The 18,256-nt window shown below is 51.6% G+C and overlaps 1 protein-coding gene across 2 annotated transcripts in view; it reads left to right on the top strand.

Moving 5' to 3' along the window:
- The window catches only part of LOC140424188 (ribosomal protein S6 kinase alpha-5-like), a 201,724-nt gene that overhangs the window by 72,998 nt on the left and 110,470 nt on the right, over positions 1 to 18,256 (top strand). For both annotated transcript variants that reach the window (XM_072507844.1, XM_072507846.1), the window contains exon 2: positions 15,596 to 15,667. In XM_072507844.1, the coding sequence (XP_072363945.1) occupies positions 15,596 to 15,667 (72 nt within the window). The remainder of the gene's footprint in view (positions 1 to 15,595; positions 15,668 to 18,256) is intronic.

An 18,256-nucleotide genomic window follows, 5' to 3' on the forward strand; every position in this document is an offset into this window, starting at 1 on the left:
AACTTGGCCAACGGGCCAAACAGGGTCGGCATGATGCCATATGAAAACTATAACAAGACACAATAACTGAAAACTGGGCCAATGGGCCAAACCGGGTCGGCATGATGCCATAACTATAACAAGACACAATAACTGAAAACGTTGAGAGTTAAAGTGATTCGATGAGCCGGATGGGCGCCCTGGTCGTCCTTTCCGATCGTCTCGGGCGTGGTGGTGATGGCGCTGGCTCGAGTCCCGTCGACTCTGGGAGCGTAGCGCTGTTCCCTGTGTCCTTACTCCTGGGCGGGTCTGGGAGGAGAACCGAACCCCCCGGGAAGGGGGTGGCTGCGGGATGAACCGGCGGGAGTGAGGAGGTGGTGATTGGCGTTGGGGGGTGTGGGTAGCTCCGGCGGGCGCCAGATCTCGCAGGGAGACCGTGTCCTGTCGCCCATCGGTGTACTCCACATAGGCGTATTGCGGGTTGGCGTGAAGGAGATGCACCCGTTCCACCAACGGATCTGACTTGTGCGCCCGCACATGTTTCCGGAGCAGAATGGGTCCCGGAGCTGCTAGCCAGGTCGGAAGTGGCGTTCCAGAGGAGGACTTCCTAGGAAAGAGGTGGAGGCGCTCGTGAGGCGTTTGATTCGTGGTGGTGCACAGCAGGGACTGGATAGAGTGAAGGGCATCCGGGAGGACTTCCTGCCAGCGGGAAATTGGGAGGCTCCTAGACCGGAGGGTCAGCAGAACGGCCTTCCAGACCGTTCCATTCTCCCTTTCTACCTGCCCGTTCCCCCGGGGGTTGTAACTGGTCATCCTGCTCGAGGCTATGCCCCTGCTGAGCAGGAATTGACGCAGTTCGTCACTCATAAAGGAGGACCCCCTGTCGCTATGGATATAGTCGGGGAAATCGAACAGTGTAAAAATGGTACCGAGGGCTTTAATGACTGTGGACGCGGTCATGTCGGGGCAGGGGATGGCGAAAGGGAAACTGGAGTATTCGTCAACGACGTTCAGGAAGTACGCGTTGCGATCGGTGGAGGGGAGGGGGCCTTTGAAATCCAAACTGAGGCGTTCAAAGGGTCGCGAGGCCTTAACCAGGTGCGCTCTATCTGGCCTGAAAGTGCGGTTTGCACTCAGCGCAGATCTGGCAGTTTCTGGTGACTGTTCGGACGTCCTCGACGGAGTAACGGAGGTTGCGGGCCTTAAGGAAGTGGTAGAAACGAGTGACCCCCGGGTGGCAGAGGTCCTCGTGGAGGGCTTGTAGACGGTCCACTTGTACATTGGCACATGTGCCGTGAGATAGGGCATCGGATGGCTCGTTCAGCTTTCCGGGACGATACAAGATCTCATAATTGAAGGTGGAGAGTTCGATCCTCCACCGCAAGATCTTGTCGTTCTTGATCTTGCCCCGCTGTGCATTATCAAACATGAAGGCCTTGGTCAGTGAGGAGAGTGAATCTCCTACCGGCCAGGTAATGCCTCCAGTGTCGCACAGCTTCCACTATTGCTTGTGCCTCCTTTTCCACTGAGGAGTGGCGGATTTCTGAAGCATGGAGGGTTCGGGAGAAGAAGGCCACGGGTCTGCCTGCTTGGTTGAGGGTGGCCGCCAGAGCTACATCCGATACGTCGCTCTCGACCTGGAAGGGGAGGGACTCGTCGATGGCGCGCATCGTGGCCTTTGCGATATCCGTTTTGATGCGGCTAAAGGCTTGGCATGCCTCTGTCGTCAGGGGAAAAGTAGTGGACTGGATTAGTGCACGTGCCATGTCTGCGTACTGGGGGACCCACTGGGCGTAATAAGAAAAGAAGCCCAGGCAACGTTTCAGGGCTTTGGCACAGTGGGGGAGAGGGAACTCCATGAGGGGGCGCATGCGTTCAGGGTCGGGGCCTATCACTCCATTACGCACTACGTAGCCCAGGATGGCTAGACGATCGGTGCGGAACACGCATTTTTCTTTGTTGTAAGTGAGGTTCAGGGCGTGAGCGGTCTGGAGGAACTTTTGGAGGTTGGCGTCGTGGTCCTGCTGGTCGTGGCCGCAGATGGTGACGTTGTCGAGATACGGGAACGTGGCCCGTAAACCGTGCTGGTCAACCATTCGGTCCATCTCTCGTTGGAAGACCGAGACTCCGTTCGTGACGCCGAATGGAACCCTTAAAAAGTGGTATAACCGCCCGCCTGCTTCGAAGGCAGTATAGTTGCGGTCACCGGGACGGATGGGGAGCTGGTGGTAGGCGGACTTGAGGTCCACGGTTCAAAAGACCTTGTACTGTGCAATCCGATTGACCATGTCAGATATGCGGGGGAGAGGGTACACATCTAGCTGAGTGTACCTGTTGATGGTCTGACTATAGTCGATGACCATCCTCTGTTTCTCCCCGGTCTTAACAGCTACCACCTGGGCTCTCCAGGGACTGTTGCTAGCCTGGATGATGCCTTCCTTCAGCAGCCTCTGGACTTCGGACCGGATAAATGCTCGGTCCTGGGCGCTGTACCGTCTGCTCCTTGTGGCGACGGGTTTGCAATCCGGTGTGAGGTTCGCAAACAAGGTTCAACCTTGAGGGTCGCGAGGCCGCAGACAGTCAGTGGGGGTATAGGGCCGCCAAATTTAAATGTTAAACTCTGGAGGTTGCATTGCAAGTCCAACCCTAGGAGTGTGGGCGCACAGAGATGGGGGAGGACATACAGCCGGTAATTTCGGAACTCCCTCCCCTGCACCGTTAGGTTAGCGATGCAGAACCCCGTGATCTGAATGGAGTGGGAACCCGCCGCCAGGAAAATTTTCTGGGTGCTTGGCCGAATTACAAGGGAACAGCGTCTTACCGTGTCCGGATGAATGAAACTCTCTGTGCTCCCAGAGTCGATAAGACACGGCGTCTCGTAGCCATTCACTAGGACTGTAGTGGTTGCAGTCTGGAGCGTCCGAGGTCGCGACTGGTCGAGGGTCGTCAAAGCCAGACGTGGTTGGTGAAGTTGAGCATCGTAATCGGGCAGTATGTGGCCGTCTGTGTCGGGGTCCTTCAGCCAAGATGGCGGCGTCCACGGATCGAGCGCGGTCGGAGGTGGACAAAATGGCGGCGCCCATCTCTCCCTCGTGGCGCCCGGGGTCCAAAATGGCGGCGTCCGTTGGTCACACCGGGATCGCTGGGGGGGCTGTGTCTGTGGTCCCGTTTCTTCCCCGGATATAGCGGCGACCCCGCGGGACTTGCACACCATCGCGTAGTGGCCTTTCTTCCCGCAGCTTTTGCAGGTAGCCGCGCGGGCCGGGCATCGCTGCCGAGGGTGTTTCGGCTGGCCGCAAAAATAGCAGCCGGGGCCCCCCCGGTTGGTCTGGTGTTTTGGCCGCGCAGGTTTGCGGGGGTGTGGGGGGGGGGGTGTCGGAGAGTCGACCGCAGCGGGGGTCCACTAAGTCCAAGGGGCTGTAGTGTGGTCGGGGGCGTAGGCGCGGGCGTTACGCGAGGCCACATCGAGGGATGCCGCCAGGGCCCGAGCTTCTGTAAGTCCCAGAGATTCTTTCTCCAGAAGCCTCTGGCGGATCTGGGAAGAGGCCAAACCTGCCACATACGCATCGTGGACCAGGAGCTCTGTGTTCACTCGCTGTTACCGCCGGGCAGTTGCAGTTCCGACCCAGGATCTGCAGGGCGTTATAAAAGTCGTCCAGCGATTTCCCCCAGAAATTGCCGTCGTGTAGCGAGCTGGTAGCGAGCAAAAACCTGGTTGGCGGGCCGGATGTAGATATCCTTCAGCGCGGCGATGGCACCGGTGAAACCGTCCTCATCCTCTATAAGGGAGTAGAAGTCAGGACTCACCCTGGAATAGAGGACCTGCATCTTTTGTTCGTCAGTCGGTGTGCCGGGGGCCGTTCGGAGGTAGCCCTCAAAGCATGCCATCCAGTGTTTGAAGATAGAGGCCGAGTTAGCTGCTTGGGGTGCGATGTGCAGGCACTCTGGGGTGATTCGGAGCTCCATGTTCCCACGTCGTTTTCTTCAATTTAAATTCTGCTTAATAAATTGTAGCACCATCAGTATGACGCGAGGCAGGTTGAGGTAATGTCAATTGAAGGCTTTATTAAGCAGAACTTTATCCCCAGCAGCGTGGTTACAGAATGCAACTGCTGAGGGAAATGGAGGGAAAAACTGGGTTCTGATACCGGCATTTCTGGGTGGAGTCCAGTAGGTGGTTGATTTTATCAGGACCTGGCATCCCTCCACCAATAGCCTGTCGACACGTGGTGTACCGTATTACCCCTAATACATACCACCACAGTCATGCCCGGCACTGGAGGGGTTCTGGAGAGGAGTGGCGGGAGCAATATCTCAGGTGGTGAAAATCCAGGTCGAGCCAAGCTGGGGGCTAGCAATATTTGGAGTAGTGGACGGGCCGGGAGTGCAGGAGGCGAAAGAGGCCGGCATTCTGGCCTTTGCGTCCCTAGTAGCCCGGCGAAGGATCTTGCTAATGTGGAAGGAGGCGAAGCCCCCTAGCGTGGAGGCTTGGATAAACGACATGGCTGGGTTCATAAAGGTGGAGAGGATTAAGTTCGCCTCAAGAGGGTCTCCGCAGGGGTTCTACAGGCGGTGGCAACCGTTCCTAGACTATCTCGCGGAACGTTAGAGGAAGTTCGGTCAGCAGCAGCAGCAACCCTGGGGGTGGGGGGGGGAATGGAGGATTGCTTGGGGGGGGGGATGGAGGAGCAAGAGATAACATGAAGGGGGGGGGGGGGAAACTGGCACATGCGGGAGAGAGCCAGTGTATAAAGCTATGTAAATATACCATTTTGCCATGTATATATCTTGCTCAGTGCGATTTCGTGTTATTTTGTTACGAGGTGGGGGGGGGGGTTATTGTTTGTAAGGGGAAAAAATTGTGTAGGTAAAAAAACTTTAATAAATATATATTTTTTAAACAAGGTCGCTCCTCCCCCGCTCTTCGCGAACCTCACCGCCAACTGTAAACCCGTCGCCACCAGGAGCAGGTGGTACAGTGCCCAGGAGGGGACTTTTATCAAGTCAGAGGTCCAGCGGCTCTTGAGGGAGGTGGTCAGCGAGGCCAGTAATAGTCCCTAGAGAGCTCAAGTGGTGGTCGGCAGGACAGGGGAAAAGAACCGGATGGTTGTAGACTACAGCCAAACCATAGACCACGCAACTCGATGCATACCCCCTTCCCCGGATAGCGGACATGGTGAATCAGATTACATACTACCGGAAGTTCCCCACAGTAGATCTGAAGTCCGCAGACCACCAGCTTCCAATCCGCCCAGACGATCGCCACTACACGGCCTTTGAGGCAGACGGCCACCTCTTCCATTTCCTCTGGGTCCCCTTCGGCGTCACCAACAGGGTCTCGGTCTTCCAAAGAACGATGGACCGAATGGTGGACCAGTACGGGCTGCGGGCCGCATTTCCGTGCTTGGACAACGTCACCATCTGCGGCCATGATCAGCAGGACCACGACGCCAACCTTCAGAAATTTCTCCAAACCGCCCAAGCCCTCAATCTCGCCTATAACAAGGAGCAATGCATTTTCCGCACAACACGACTGGCCATCCTCGGCTATGTCATGGAAAACGGAGTCCTGGGGCCCAGCCCCGACTGCATGCGCCCCCTCCTGCAACTCCCCCTCCCCACTGCCCCAAGGCCCTGAAAAGATGCCTCGGGTTCTTTTCGTATTATGCCCAGTGGGTCCCCAACTATGCGGACAAAGCCCGCCCACTTATCAAAGCCACCATCTTCCCCCTGACGATTGAGGCCCGCCAGGCCTTCAGCCGCATCAAGGCAGATATTACCAAAGCCATGATGAGTCCATCCCCTTCCAGGTGGAGAGCGACGCGTCAGAGGGCGCCCTCGCCGCTACCCTTAACCAGGCAGGCAGGCTTGTAGCGTTTTTTTTCCCGTACCCTCAACGTCTCCGAGATTCGACACTCATCAGTCGAAAAAGAAGCTCAAGCCATTGTGGAAGCTGTGCGGCATTGGAGGCACTACCTGGCTGGTAGGAGGTTCACCCTTGTCACCGACCAACAGTCGGTAGCCTTCATGTTCAACAATACACAGCAGGGCAAGATCAAGAATGATAAAATCTTGAGGTGGAGGATCGAGCTCTCCACCCATAACTACGATATTGTATATCTTCCAGGGAAGCTCAACGAGTCCCCAGATGCCCTGTCCCGCGGCACATGCGCCAGCGCACAAGATGACCGACACCGGGTCATCCACAATGACCTCTGTCACCTGGGGGTCGACCGGCTTCTCCACTTCATCAAGGCCCGCAACCTGCCCTACTCCACCGAGGAGGTCAGGGCCATGACCAGGGACTGCCAAATCTGCGCGGAGAGTAAGCCGCACTTCTATCAACCAGATGAGGCCCACTTGATGAAGGCAACCCGGCCTTTTGAGCGCCTCAGCATCGAATTCAAAGGGCCCCTCCCCTCCACTGACCGCAAAGCGTACTTTCTTAACATCGTTGACGAGTACTCCTGTTTCCCCTTTGCAATCCCATGCCACGACATGACCACGGCCACTGTCATTAAGGCCCTGCATAGTATCTTCACCCTGTTCGGTTTCCCCATTTACATCCACAGTGACCGGGGCTCCTCGTTTATGAGTGACGAATTGCATCAGTACCTGCTCGGTAAGGGCATCGCCTCGAGCAGGACTACCAGTTACAACCCTCGAGGAAACAGACCGATGGGGAGGGAGAACGCAACGGTATGGAAGGCTGTCCCCCTGGCCCTACGGTCTGGGCGTCTCCCAGTTTCCCGCTGGCAGGAGGTCCTCCACGACACGCTCCACTCCATTAGGTCACTCCTTTGCACAGCCACGAACGAGGCCCCTCATGACCGCCTATTTGTTTTCCCCAGGAAATCCACCTCCGGGGTCTCGCTTCCGTTCTGGCTGACGACACCGCGGCCTGTCCTCCTCCGAAAGCACGTGAGGAGCCATAAGTCTGACCCCCTGGTGGAGAGGGTCCAGCTCCTTCACGCCAACTCCCAGTATGCCTCCATGGCGCACCACAACGGCCAACAAGATACAGTCTCCCTCCGGGACCTGACACCCGCCGGTTCCCCTGTGACCATCACCTTTTCCCCCCCCCCCCCACCCTATACCGAACACCGCCCCTGCCCCTACATGGCCTACACTTTCCCCCCACCCCCCACCCCACCCCCCATCGCCGATCTACAGGGATGAAGCTCCAGAAGACACGCTCCCGGAGTCAACACCCGTGCCCGCAGCGACGAGTTCAACATCCATGCCCGCAGCGAAACCAGAGCTCAGGCGATCGCAGCAAACAATCAATGCGCCGGACAGACTCAACTTGTGAGCCCCCTTCACCCCCGCATGACTTGTAATTTTAACAGGTGGTGAATGTATTACTGCTACCATTCACCATTGTATTATATTACATTACATTGTATTATGTTGATGCCCTTGTGGGCTCCGCCTGTGGCCCACCATTGTATTACATTACATTACATTGTATTATGTTGGTGCCCTTGTGGGCTCCGCCTATGGCTCTGCCCCCTCGGGGGAGGTATATAGATCTGCAGCCTGCAGGTGGCACTCAGTACAGAGCAGTCGCAGTCAATCACAGTTCTAGCTGATTAAAACCACTGTTCACTTCATCTCTCTGTCTCGTGTGAATTGATGGTTGCATCACCTGGCCTTTCATCTGTCCTCTACATGGTGACATCCAAGGCAGCAATAATGAATCTAGGAGCCCTTTTCCTTGCCTGCTGCAAGTCCTTCAAGATAATTTACCAGCAGCCTACCGTTCATTTAGAGCCGCTTTCCAGCGCACGTGCCATTTAAGAAGCAAAGGCTGCCTGCACACGTGCTATTGGCCCAGCACTACACGATCCCGGCTTTGTTCCGAGGCTGCTGGCAGCACTATAAGGAGGACACTAACAGGGATATGGTGTACGGGCTGGAGAGTGGAGCTGAGTACACAAAGATCAGCCATGATCTCGTTGAATGGCAGAGCAGGCTCGAGGGGCCAGATGACCTACTCCTGTTCCTTTATTCTTATGTTCTTATGACAGCTCAGCACCGGATGGCAATTATGAAGTGAGAGCACCAAATTTATGTGCTTCCCATCTCCATCCAAATCACTGTAGTCAGGCAGTGACTCTTCGCCTTTGCACCTTAGGAAGTTGAATCAACCAATCTCTAGCCCTCTAAATTCATCCCACTAGGAGGGACAACGTCTACCTCCAGCATGGTTGAGCATCCCACCCAATCATCAACATCCAACTTAGAAACTGTTAACCTGATTAGCATCTGTTGTCAGACATGAGGTTTGAAACCATTTGCAATATTAATGAGGAAGTCCTAGCATCTGTGTTGCTGACTGACCGACATTGCTTCTGCTCTACAGAAGTAGTGGGGGTGAGAATGAGGATCTAGCAAGCAGATGAAGGTTAACAAACTAATCTTGCATCACAGTTGCAGTTTCCAATTTTAAACAATTATTAGGAAATAGTGACTTTTCGTTGCGCTAAGAACAGAAAATGATGGAAATACTCAGTAGGTTTGATATAAGAAATAGGAACAGGAGTAGACCATTTGGCCCATTGAGCCAGCTCTGCCATTCAGTAAGACCATGGCAGATCTGATTGTGGCCTTAACTCCACTTTTACAATTTCCCCATAACCCTTGATTCCCGTGAAGATCAAAAATCTGTCTTAACAGTCTTGAATATGTCCAACAACAGCCTCCATTGGACTTTAGAGCGAGAATTTCAAAGATTAACAACCCTCCAAGAGAAGAAGGTCCTCTTCATTTCCTACTTAAATGGGAGACCCTTCCCTTTGTAATTATGCCCGTAGATCTAGATTCCCTGATGATAAATTCAGCATCGATCCTGTCTAGTCCCCTCAATCTTATTTGTTTCAATAAGAGCTTTTGTGGAGAAAGGAACCGAATAATGTTTCAGGTCCTTGTAATAGGTTTTAAAGGGAGAGACATGAAATGTCACAAGTAGGCTTCAATGAAGTTACTGTGAAAAGCCCCTAGTCACCACATTCCGGCGCCTGTTCGGGGAGGCTGGTACAGGAATTGAACCGTGCTGCTGGCCTGCCTTGGTCTGCTTTACAAGCCAGCGATTTAGCCCAGTGTGAGGTTGAGAAAAAGAACAGGAGGGAAGTTATGTCATAGGGTGGAAATTGGTATTATTAAATGACAAAAGGGTTGATGGTGCAAGGCAAAAGGAAGTTCAAATTAGTCAAGTTAAGAAACAAAAGATGCGTATTGAAGAGGTGCAGATAGCAGAATTGTGAAGAGGCACTTTACAGTCTTCCAGAATCAACATTGAATTCAAAAATTTCAGATCGTAAATCTGCTCCCATTTTCTTTGATGGTTTTGGTTTCTGCTTCTTGTTTTCTCTCTCTTTTGTTGTTTTTGAGCAGCAGCTGTAATTGATTCTGCCATTCATATCTTTTGTTTCTTTACTTGTCCTATTCTCTCTCTTTTGCCTCAGACCATCAACCCTTCTGTTATTTAAACTCTCCCAGCTTCCACCCTATCACAGACCTTCCCCGTTGTTTATTTTCCCACCTCCCTCCATCACCGACTTGGTCCTTGCTCAAAACCTATTACATCTCGGCTTTAGAAACTTCATTGACCTAAAACATTGGACGGAATTTTCATTAGAAATGGCAAAATGTCAATCTCGATGTGAAAACCAGTTTGATTCCCAGCCGCATAATCGTAAAAAACACAGCATCTGTTACAGCTATCACGTTAAGGCTATCACCTACACCACCCATCAGCATTGAGACACATATACCTTGGTGGGTGATCTTCGTAGGCTGGCTTCTGGGTCACGATCTGGTGTGAACCACACAGCTTCTGATGCACATCAGGTTGAGGCAGGAATGTCCCAGGGATTAGACTGCTCTATCTCAGAACGTGGCTGTGCCCCAGCCAGGTGATGTGCCTCTGGACACATTCATCCCTTTGCTGCTTTAGATGCAAAGGCAGAGCCAGAAATTCCAGGAGTGCGACACTAGTGAGACTGCAAGATCGAATAGAGGAGTCCCACAGCCTTCTGTCGCAGGAGATGGTACCAGCAATACATGGCACCTAGGCCAACACTGCAAGGGTGGCATCCACAGTGAAAATCATGGGGCAAAACGTCAGATCCATGATGAGGGAATTCCAAAGCATAGCTCAGTCCCAGAGGACCTTGGCTGAGGTGTTCAATGCCATGATTCAAAAAATGATGGGCATCTAGGACTGGCAGAACCAGATGACATTGAGGCTTCTGGAGCTCACTCCAGCCTCCATGGACCCATGTGCACCTGGAGGAGGAGGATCCGCTGGAGCACAGCCCGAGTGCATGATTCTGGGTGTGACCAGCCAGTCTGAATGCCCCCTTCCTGAGACGAGCACAGTAGGCAGAACAGGGTGTTGCAACAACACCAGCGGCACCTGAAAGTAGGCTGGGACCCTCCAGGTCTCAGCTCTCCAGAGGACACTTGCCAATGGCATCTCAGGCAACAGGGCGTAGAAGGCAGCTTGTGCTGTGCAGCCTGGGAACGCACCATGATGCAGTGGGCGGGTCCACAAGTGTAAGGAATTGTAGGGGCACAGCGGTGGCAGGTGTGTAGTTCGCCATTATTGGTTGGAGAAATTTGTAACTTGTAGCATTTGGATACGTCGCTGAATTAAATGTTATTTTTGTCACAATAATGCCTCAGAATCTTTCCCCACCTCCCAGTGGCATGGCGCTTCTCTCCATTGGGACACCATTTTCTCATTCAATGTGGCCCTCTCAATGAGAATGTTGAAACATTCCTATTGATATCAGCATGGTGCTGATTCATTGAACCCTATACCCTCCACCCTACCTAATCCCCCTCTAGAGCAAGGGGACAAGATTATGATGCGTGGAGCCTCACTCAGTAATGAGCCAGGGAGTCAGCGGGCTGCATGGCAGCAGAGAGACTGGAGTCAGACATAAGCATTCCCTGAGAAGCATCACAGACCATTCCTCACTGTGAGTCGTCATCACCCTCCTGACCGGGTAACAGACATTCAAGGTCTCCCCGGCCCCCAGTACCCTGATGATTGAGAGCTCGAGTGGGGGGGGGGGGGGTCGCGTTGTGCTGTAGTCTGACGAGCTAGTTATGAAGCAAGAGATGATGAGGGTGTCTCCCCCGTCTATGCACCCTCAGCCCCCATCTGGCCTGCACCCTCTGGTTCTGCAGCGGGCTCTTCCTTGGCATCCTCAGGCATGTCCTCGTCCGATGGCATGTGCTGCTCTTCAAGGTCGTCTTCAGGAAGCTCCTCACCTTGCTGCAGGACCAGGTTGTAGAGGGCACAGTAGACCACAACAATGTGGGAGACCCTCTGGGGCTGTATTGTAGAGCCTCACTGCACCTGTCAGGTCAGCGGAAACTCAACTTCAACAGGCCAATGCACCGCTCGATGAGCTTGTGTCACACTGTGCAGCTCATTGTACCTGGCCTCCGTCGCGGTCTGTGGCCTCTCCTCTGCACTGGCATCATCAGCCATGATCTGAGGGGATATCCCTTGTCCCCAAGGAGCCATCCCTGTAGCCTGGGTTGTTCCTCCAAGATTCCAGGGACCTGTGACTGGCCAAGGATTCTCCCCCCCCCCCCCCCCCCCCCCCCCAATCCAGTCTGGCCTGATCCGGGCTAAAGTGAACATAGATCATAGACTTTACAGTGCAGAAGGAGGCCATACGGCCCATCAAGTCTGCACCGGTCCTTGGAAAGAGCACCCTACTAAGCCCACGCCTGCACCTCTCCCCGTAATCCCACCTTAACTTTTTGGACACTAAGAGAAATTTAGCATGGCCAATCCACCTAACCTGCACATCTTTGGACTGTGGAAGGAAATCAGAGCACTCAGAGGAAACCCTTGTAGACCGGGGGAGAGCATGCAGACTCCGCACAGACAGTGAATGTAGTCTAGAGCTTGTGCATACAGTGCATCCGTCACCTCATGGATGCACTTCTGGCCGGATGCCTGTGAGATCCCACAGAGGTCCCCGTGGAGCCCTGGAAGGATACCGTTGCGCAGAAATTGAGGACTGCTGTGAAGTTAATGGCTACAGGGAGCGGGCGTCCTCCACCACCACTTGGCATCAAGTCTGCAAGCACGTGGCAGAGGTGCAGCACAGTCTCCCTTGTGAGGCAGTGTCTTTGACGGCACATGCTGTCCAACAGCTCCATGAAGGACACACTAGTCCGGTAGACCCTTGGTCTCCTTCAGTGCCTTCATGCCCACTGCACGGCTGGTGCGACCTCTGGTCCCTGAGCCTGCCCTGGGGTCCCCTTATCTCATTCTGCAGGGTCTTCCCTCGGTGCCGCTGAGTCTGTGCTCATCCAGTGCAGTGATGAGTAGGATGGCTAGCTCCACTGGCACCCTGCTGATATCAATAGGAATGTTGTGAAAAATGAGAGAGTCAGTTTGGTGTTGCAGCAGCTGACCATTATCACTGCCCCTGATCCATTGGCCTCTTCCTGACCTGGAAGCATCAAATCCCAGAACGTCACCAGTGGAGATCATTCACTAAGCTTAGGTGCCCTCGCTGCTCCAGAACAAGACTCGCCCCTGCCTATGCCCTCGCCCACTTTGATTCACCTTTAGCCACCCATCTGGGTTTCCCCTCCCTTAGGCTCACTATCATTGAGGGATCTGACAGGAGAGTTATCTGCCCACTCATCCCAAATGGCCAGGGTCAGCTGGACGGCTATGTCCACCTTGGAGTGGCTAATGGATCCTGATTGACAGGCATTGGGGTCCTGCCAGAGAAGCGAGCCCAGTGCCTTTTGATGCTGTGAAACCAAGCTTTGAACCCTGAACCTTGAGGATTCATCCCATTCCATAACTTTAAAAGTTCAACTAATTAAACTAAAGTAAACCAATTAAGGGACAACTCAAAAGGGGCCGCTCCTTAAAGGAGCACTGCCCAAACTAAAACAAAGATCAACTGAAACTTAAAAAACATCAAATTAAAAGGTGATTAAAGGGGTCAATAAAGTACCCCAGACCCTGCGGTTCCCACCGGGCACAGAAAGCCACGATGGTGCCAGTGGAATTCCATGAGTTTGAGACTGCAGGGAGCTGACATTGCTAATGTTTGATGGCCAATCAGTGTCACGAGCATGAGTCTCAGGAATGTTAGAGGGCACAATCGCTTTTGCTTCAGGTAGAGACAGCTAATTGGCATCCTTCTTACTTAGGCTCAGAGGCGGTCTTACACTTTTGAGGGCCCCGCACTCTCCCTCTTTGCCCCATAACATGCCCTGGCCCCGGTGATGTGGCAGCCCACCCCCAATGATGTCGAGCCCCATCCCGAATTACATCAATGCCCTCCTTTTTAAAAGAAAATTCCCAATTAAGGGACAATTTAGTGTGGCCAATCCATCTACGCTGCACATCTTTGGGTTGTGGGAGTAAAACCACGCAAACACAAGAAGAATGTGCAAACTCCACAGGGACAGTGACCTGGGGCCAGGATCGAACCCGGATCCTCAGCGCCATGAGGCAGCATTACTAACCATGCGCTACTGTGCCAGCCCACATCAATGCCCTCCTGATCCCACCTACGCTCAGCTCACACAATGCAAGAAACAGAAGCTCTCGCCGTCGCCGCCTAACCCCTCTCACTCGCAGCCCTGCTGCCTGACTGACCTCTGGCTCTGGTCGAGTCGCCCTGCTCCTGCTGGCCGCTTCTTCCTGATTTCCCGAGGCACAATGCCAGCGTTTGCCTGACCTTCTTCGCACCTCTCGGTTCTCGCTTAAGTGGCCGGGCTTCGAGCCTCCGCCCTCAACGACCGCACGTGCTCCTGCCTGGCTGCTGCTGCTGGCTATTTGGCCTGGCCTGTTCTCTCATTCGCCCTTGCTGCCCGGTCCAGTTGCTGCCCAGTCCTCTCGCTCTCAGCTCTGCCTGGTCAAGTCACCCTGCTCCCGCTGGCTGCTGCTTCCCGATTCCTGAAAAAAAACAACACTCGTGCTTGCCTGCTCTTTCTCGCACCTCCCGTCTGCTGCTCTGCTCACCTCTTGGCTCTCACTCGGGTGGCCGGGCTTTGATCCTCGACGACTGTGTGTGCTCCTGCCTGGCTGCTGCTGGCTAGTTGGACTGCTGGCCTCTTCTTTTTGGTTGGTTGCCTGCCCGCCCTCTTCAGCCCTGGCCTGGAAGTTGAGAGTCGCCCCACTGCTCCCCTCGATGACCATTGGCCAACGCTGCCTCCACAACTCGCTGAAGGAGGAGGAAACATGCTAAGGGGAGGACACAGCAGCCATGGCTGACGAGGGAAGTCAGGGACAGCATAAAAGAAAAAGCATGCATTGTGGCGTGGATTAGTGGGAAGCCAGAGGATTGGGAAACCTTTCAAAGCAAGCAGAGGACAACTAAAAATGCAATACAGGAGGGAGAAGGTGAAGTACAAGTGTAAGCTAGTTAGTAATATAAAAGAAGTTTGCAAGAGGTATTTTTCGATTATATAAAAGGCAAGAGATAAGCAAAAATGGACATTGGATCATTGGAAAATGAGGTTGGAGAAATGGTAATGGGGAACAAAGAAATGGCAGAGGAACTGAATAGGTACTTTGCATCAATCTTTACAGTGGAAGACACCACTGGCATACTAGAACTTCAAGCGAGTCAGGGGGCAGGGGTGAGTGCAGTGGCCATCACTGAGGAGATGAGTCTGGAGAAACTGAAAGGTCTGAAGGCGGATTAATCACCTGGACCAGATGGACTGCACCCCAGGATTCTTCAATATCTTCAGATAGCTGCTTCAACTAGGTTTTTTCAGCCTCTTCCTTGTCTTCAGACAAGACTTCTCTGCTTTGAAATATTGTTACTATTTTTGTTAACAATCCCACTGGGAAAGAATTATGGACTAAGGGTCAGGCAAATCAGAATTCAGCTCCTCTCTCAGAGCTTTTCCAAAACGCACTACCTCTCTGCTTCCCTGGGCTCCACCCAGCAACGACTTCCTCCAAGCTGAAACCCAAATTATCTCTGCAGGCTGCAAAAGAACATTAACTGCCCAGGGGCCTCCACAGTCAATCCACGTTCTTCTGATCAATTTCACCTGCTAATTCCTAGAAGCTTCCAGGCATGTACAAAACAAAATCCTTTTGAAAACCATGACCATTGAAGTAAACACACAATACCCCCAGGTTTTTAACTCTTAACATATCTCAATGATTAGACACCAATATTCCTCCAGTTTTCCAATTGTCACATTACTATCGTATCACTTTTTCCTTCATTGCTGTTTCCTTAATCCATTCTTTTGAGTCATTCTTAATTTCTCCTCTCTCTTCCTGATGATTCTACCATCCAGCTACTCTCTGATTACAGTGAGTTCAGGCTCTCTTCTTTGGTCTCAATATCCGCACAGTAGTCACCTGAAAATGTTTAGATTTAACTCATATTTTTAAAAGCAAACACCAGAACCTGGGTCATAAAGAAAAATTATCTGAGGATGGTGTGTGTCAACCCATACATCTCCAGCGTGTGAGCTTTTTCCATCTAAAAATGGCTTGACAACCTTACTTCAAGGTTTTTGTGTTTAAATGAATGACTGTATTGCTGTGTCATATATTGCTATCTTCATTTTGTATTTTTAATTTAATTGACAGCTAACCTCACTGGACACCAAGAAAAAGTTGGATTAGAAAACTTTGAGTTGCTAAAAGTTCTGGGAACAGGAGGTGAGTTTTGGATAAAGCCTTTTATGTCTCTTGACATTATACTAATAAATTGCAAATGGTTCAACAAGCCACTAACCGTTCAATCTGTTTTTTATACTGAATTAGATGTATAGGACTGTATAATTGGCCTTTGTACTGCTGGGCTATGTATGGAAAAATCAGCCAGTGGGTGCTCCTTTTCATTACCAGTAATCTCTGCGGGAACTGTCCATATTTACATAGAACTTACAGTGCAGAAGGAGGCCATTTGGCCCATCGAGTCTGCACCAGCCCTTGGAAAGAGCACCCTACTGAAGCCCACATCTCCACCCTATCCCCGTAACCTAGTAACCCCACCTAACCATTTTGGACATAAAGGGCAATATAGAATGGCCAATCCACCTAACCTGCACATTTTTGGACTGTGGGAGGAAATCCACACAAACACGGGAGAATGTGCAGACTCCGCACAGACAGTGACCCAAGCCTGGAATCAAACTGGGACCTTGGCACTGTGAAGCAACAGTGCGAACCACTGTGCTGCCATGCCGCCGCTCCTATGTTGATTTGAGGTGAGGTGAGGAGAAGATCTGGTTTGATTGGGATGGGGTTGATATTTGTTGTCGAATCTCGGAAGTAAAAATTAATGCTGCTTGGGTGAGGTTGCAAATGGTGTCAGTGCCTGTTGAACTCCAGTTCAACAAAAGATTTTGGAAGAAAATCAGTGAAATAAAAAAAGTGAGAATTTTCCCATGAAGTGTGATCTATTTTCAGCATATGTTCATGAAACACAGAGAAACTTTACCCTCAAAATTGGATGTGCTGGGTCAGGGTGGATACCCAGTGGCTGAAGGAAGCCAAACCAGACTGGATACTGGAGGTAACTGCCCTTGTACAATGCCTGCTTCACAACCCACCACAATTCGATTCCAAACCCACAACTCTACCAATCTTGCCTATCTTCTTCTGTATAAGACTTATGATTACACTATTCTGATATCTCCCCACAAGTCTTCGGATTTCTCCTGCACTACTCCCCGAATGCAGCCTGGTGAGAGCTGACAGTTTTACCCTCAATCTGGCTGTCTGCAGCCTGGAAATAAAGAGCTGAATTTTTCCACAAAGGAAGATGATACAACACTAGGACCGAAAGCCAGGCTAGCCCCGTGTTAGCCAGTGTCCGGACCCAGAGGCAGCATTTTACCAGTGCCAGCTAATTACAAGACTGTCATCGGGACAGCTGTCCAATTCAGGAAGGAAGCCGAGGTAAACTTATTGTAATGAGCCAAACAAACCCTTGGCGACCACAAGGAAAAGTATGCACCTTCAAAAGTGGTGTCATAGCTCCAGGGTCAACCAGTGCCTTAGGGGGAAGCCTTTCCCTGAATCATGGACTGGCATAAAAGAGGACACCTATTCCATCCCCCATCCCCAAAACCTATTGAGTGTCCTCCACTAATCTGGTTGAACAGTGAGTCTGGTGCCTGAGAGCAAACCTTTCCATGTATATAAATAGGTATGACATTAAGAAATGTGATGATCTGGGATGGCCTGGATTTTAGGCCCGAAAAAATTGGACACTAAATTAAGAATTAGACGTTTTAAATCAAACTGCAGTCTACTCCAGGCAGGCAGATGGGAATTCGAACTTGACCAAAATCCAAATACACTAAAGACAGGACATGTCTGGGCCTGCCTTGTCAATCATCCATCAGGAGATAATCGGCTCCATTCATATGATTCATATGCATCGATATGTTATGGTTGCCCAGGCGAGGCCAGACTTTCTGGTGCCCAGAGTTCCCGCCGTTACCTTGTATGGTAACCGGCTACGTGCAAACAACACAACCGGAGATGGACACATAGAGTTGGGTCTCAGGTGTCTTGTCAAGCAGTCATCATCAAGTCCATTGGGTGTTGGGACACCCTCTTGAGACCCCAATTGGCCGACAGCCAGAGAAGATTCTGGAAAGGTGCAAAGGGAGGGGGGTAAAGGTAGACCCCCAAGACACACCACAGCGAAGACTCGCCATGGAGGTGACCTTGACAATTTGGAAAACTGACTAGAGACAGAAGGAAGCAGCCAATGAGATCCACCTTCCCAACGACGACCCTGAGGAACGAGAGCCTCAGAATCGGATCTGCGGCTCGACTGAGTCCTTCTGCACAGGTAGTATCACGAATCTTGGGACTTTTGAAGAATGTTATTGGGATAATTTAAGGATTAATATTATTGTGTTAAATAAACTTGGTTGAACTTTGTTTTACTTGTCCATAAAGATATCTGGGTAAAACTAAACTTTTGATTGATACACTGGTCGAAGCATCCGAGATTTTATAGATACAACAGCAATATTAACTAAATGGAGAAATTACTTACAAAATGGGAGTGGAGAAGGACAGGTTAAAAGCATAATTACTTTCTTCAGACATATATGCCCTATCCACAAAAGTGCAGCTGTGTACACTTGACACAGTGCAAACACACCCTTGGCAAACAAGTTGTTTGGACAACTGCCATTATTTTTAAAAAATCACCCAGCATGCATTCAGTGTAATAATTTTCTTTCATAAGGCTAACAGATTTTAGTGTTGTCATAGTCAAGCCGG

The sequence above is a fragment of the Scyliorhinus torazame genome, chromosome 1, assembly GCF_047496885.1.
Source record: "Scyliorhinus torazame isolate Kashiwa2021f chromosome 1, sScyTor2.1, whole genome shotgun sequence".
NCBI lineage: Eukaryota > Metazoa > Chordata > Chondrichthyes > Carcharhiniformes > Scyliorhinidae > Scyliorhinus > Scyliorhinus torazame.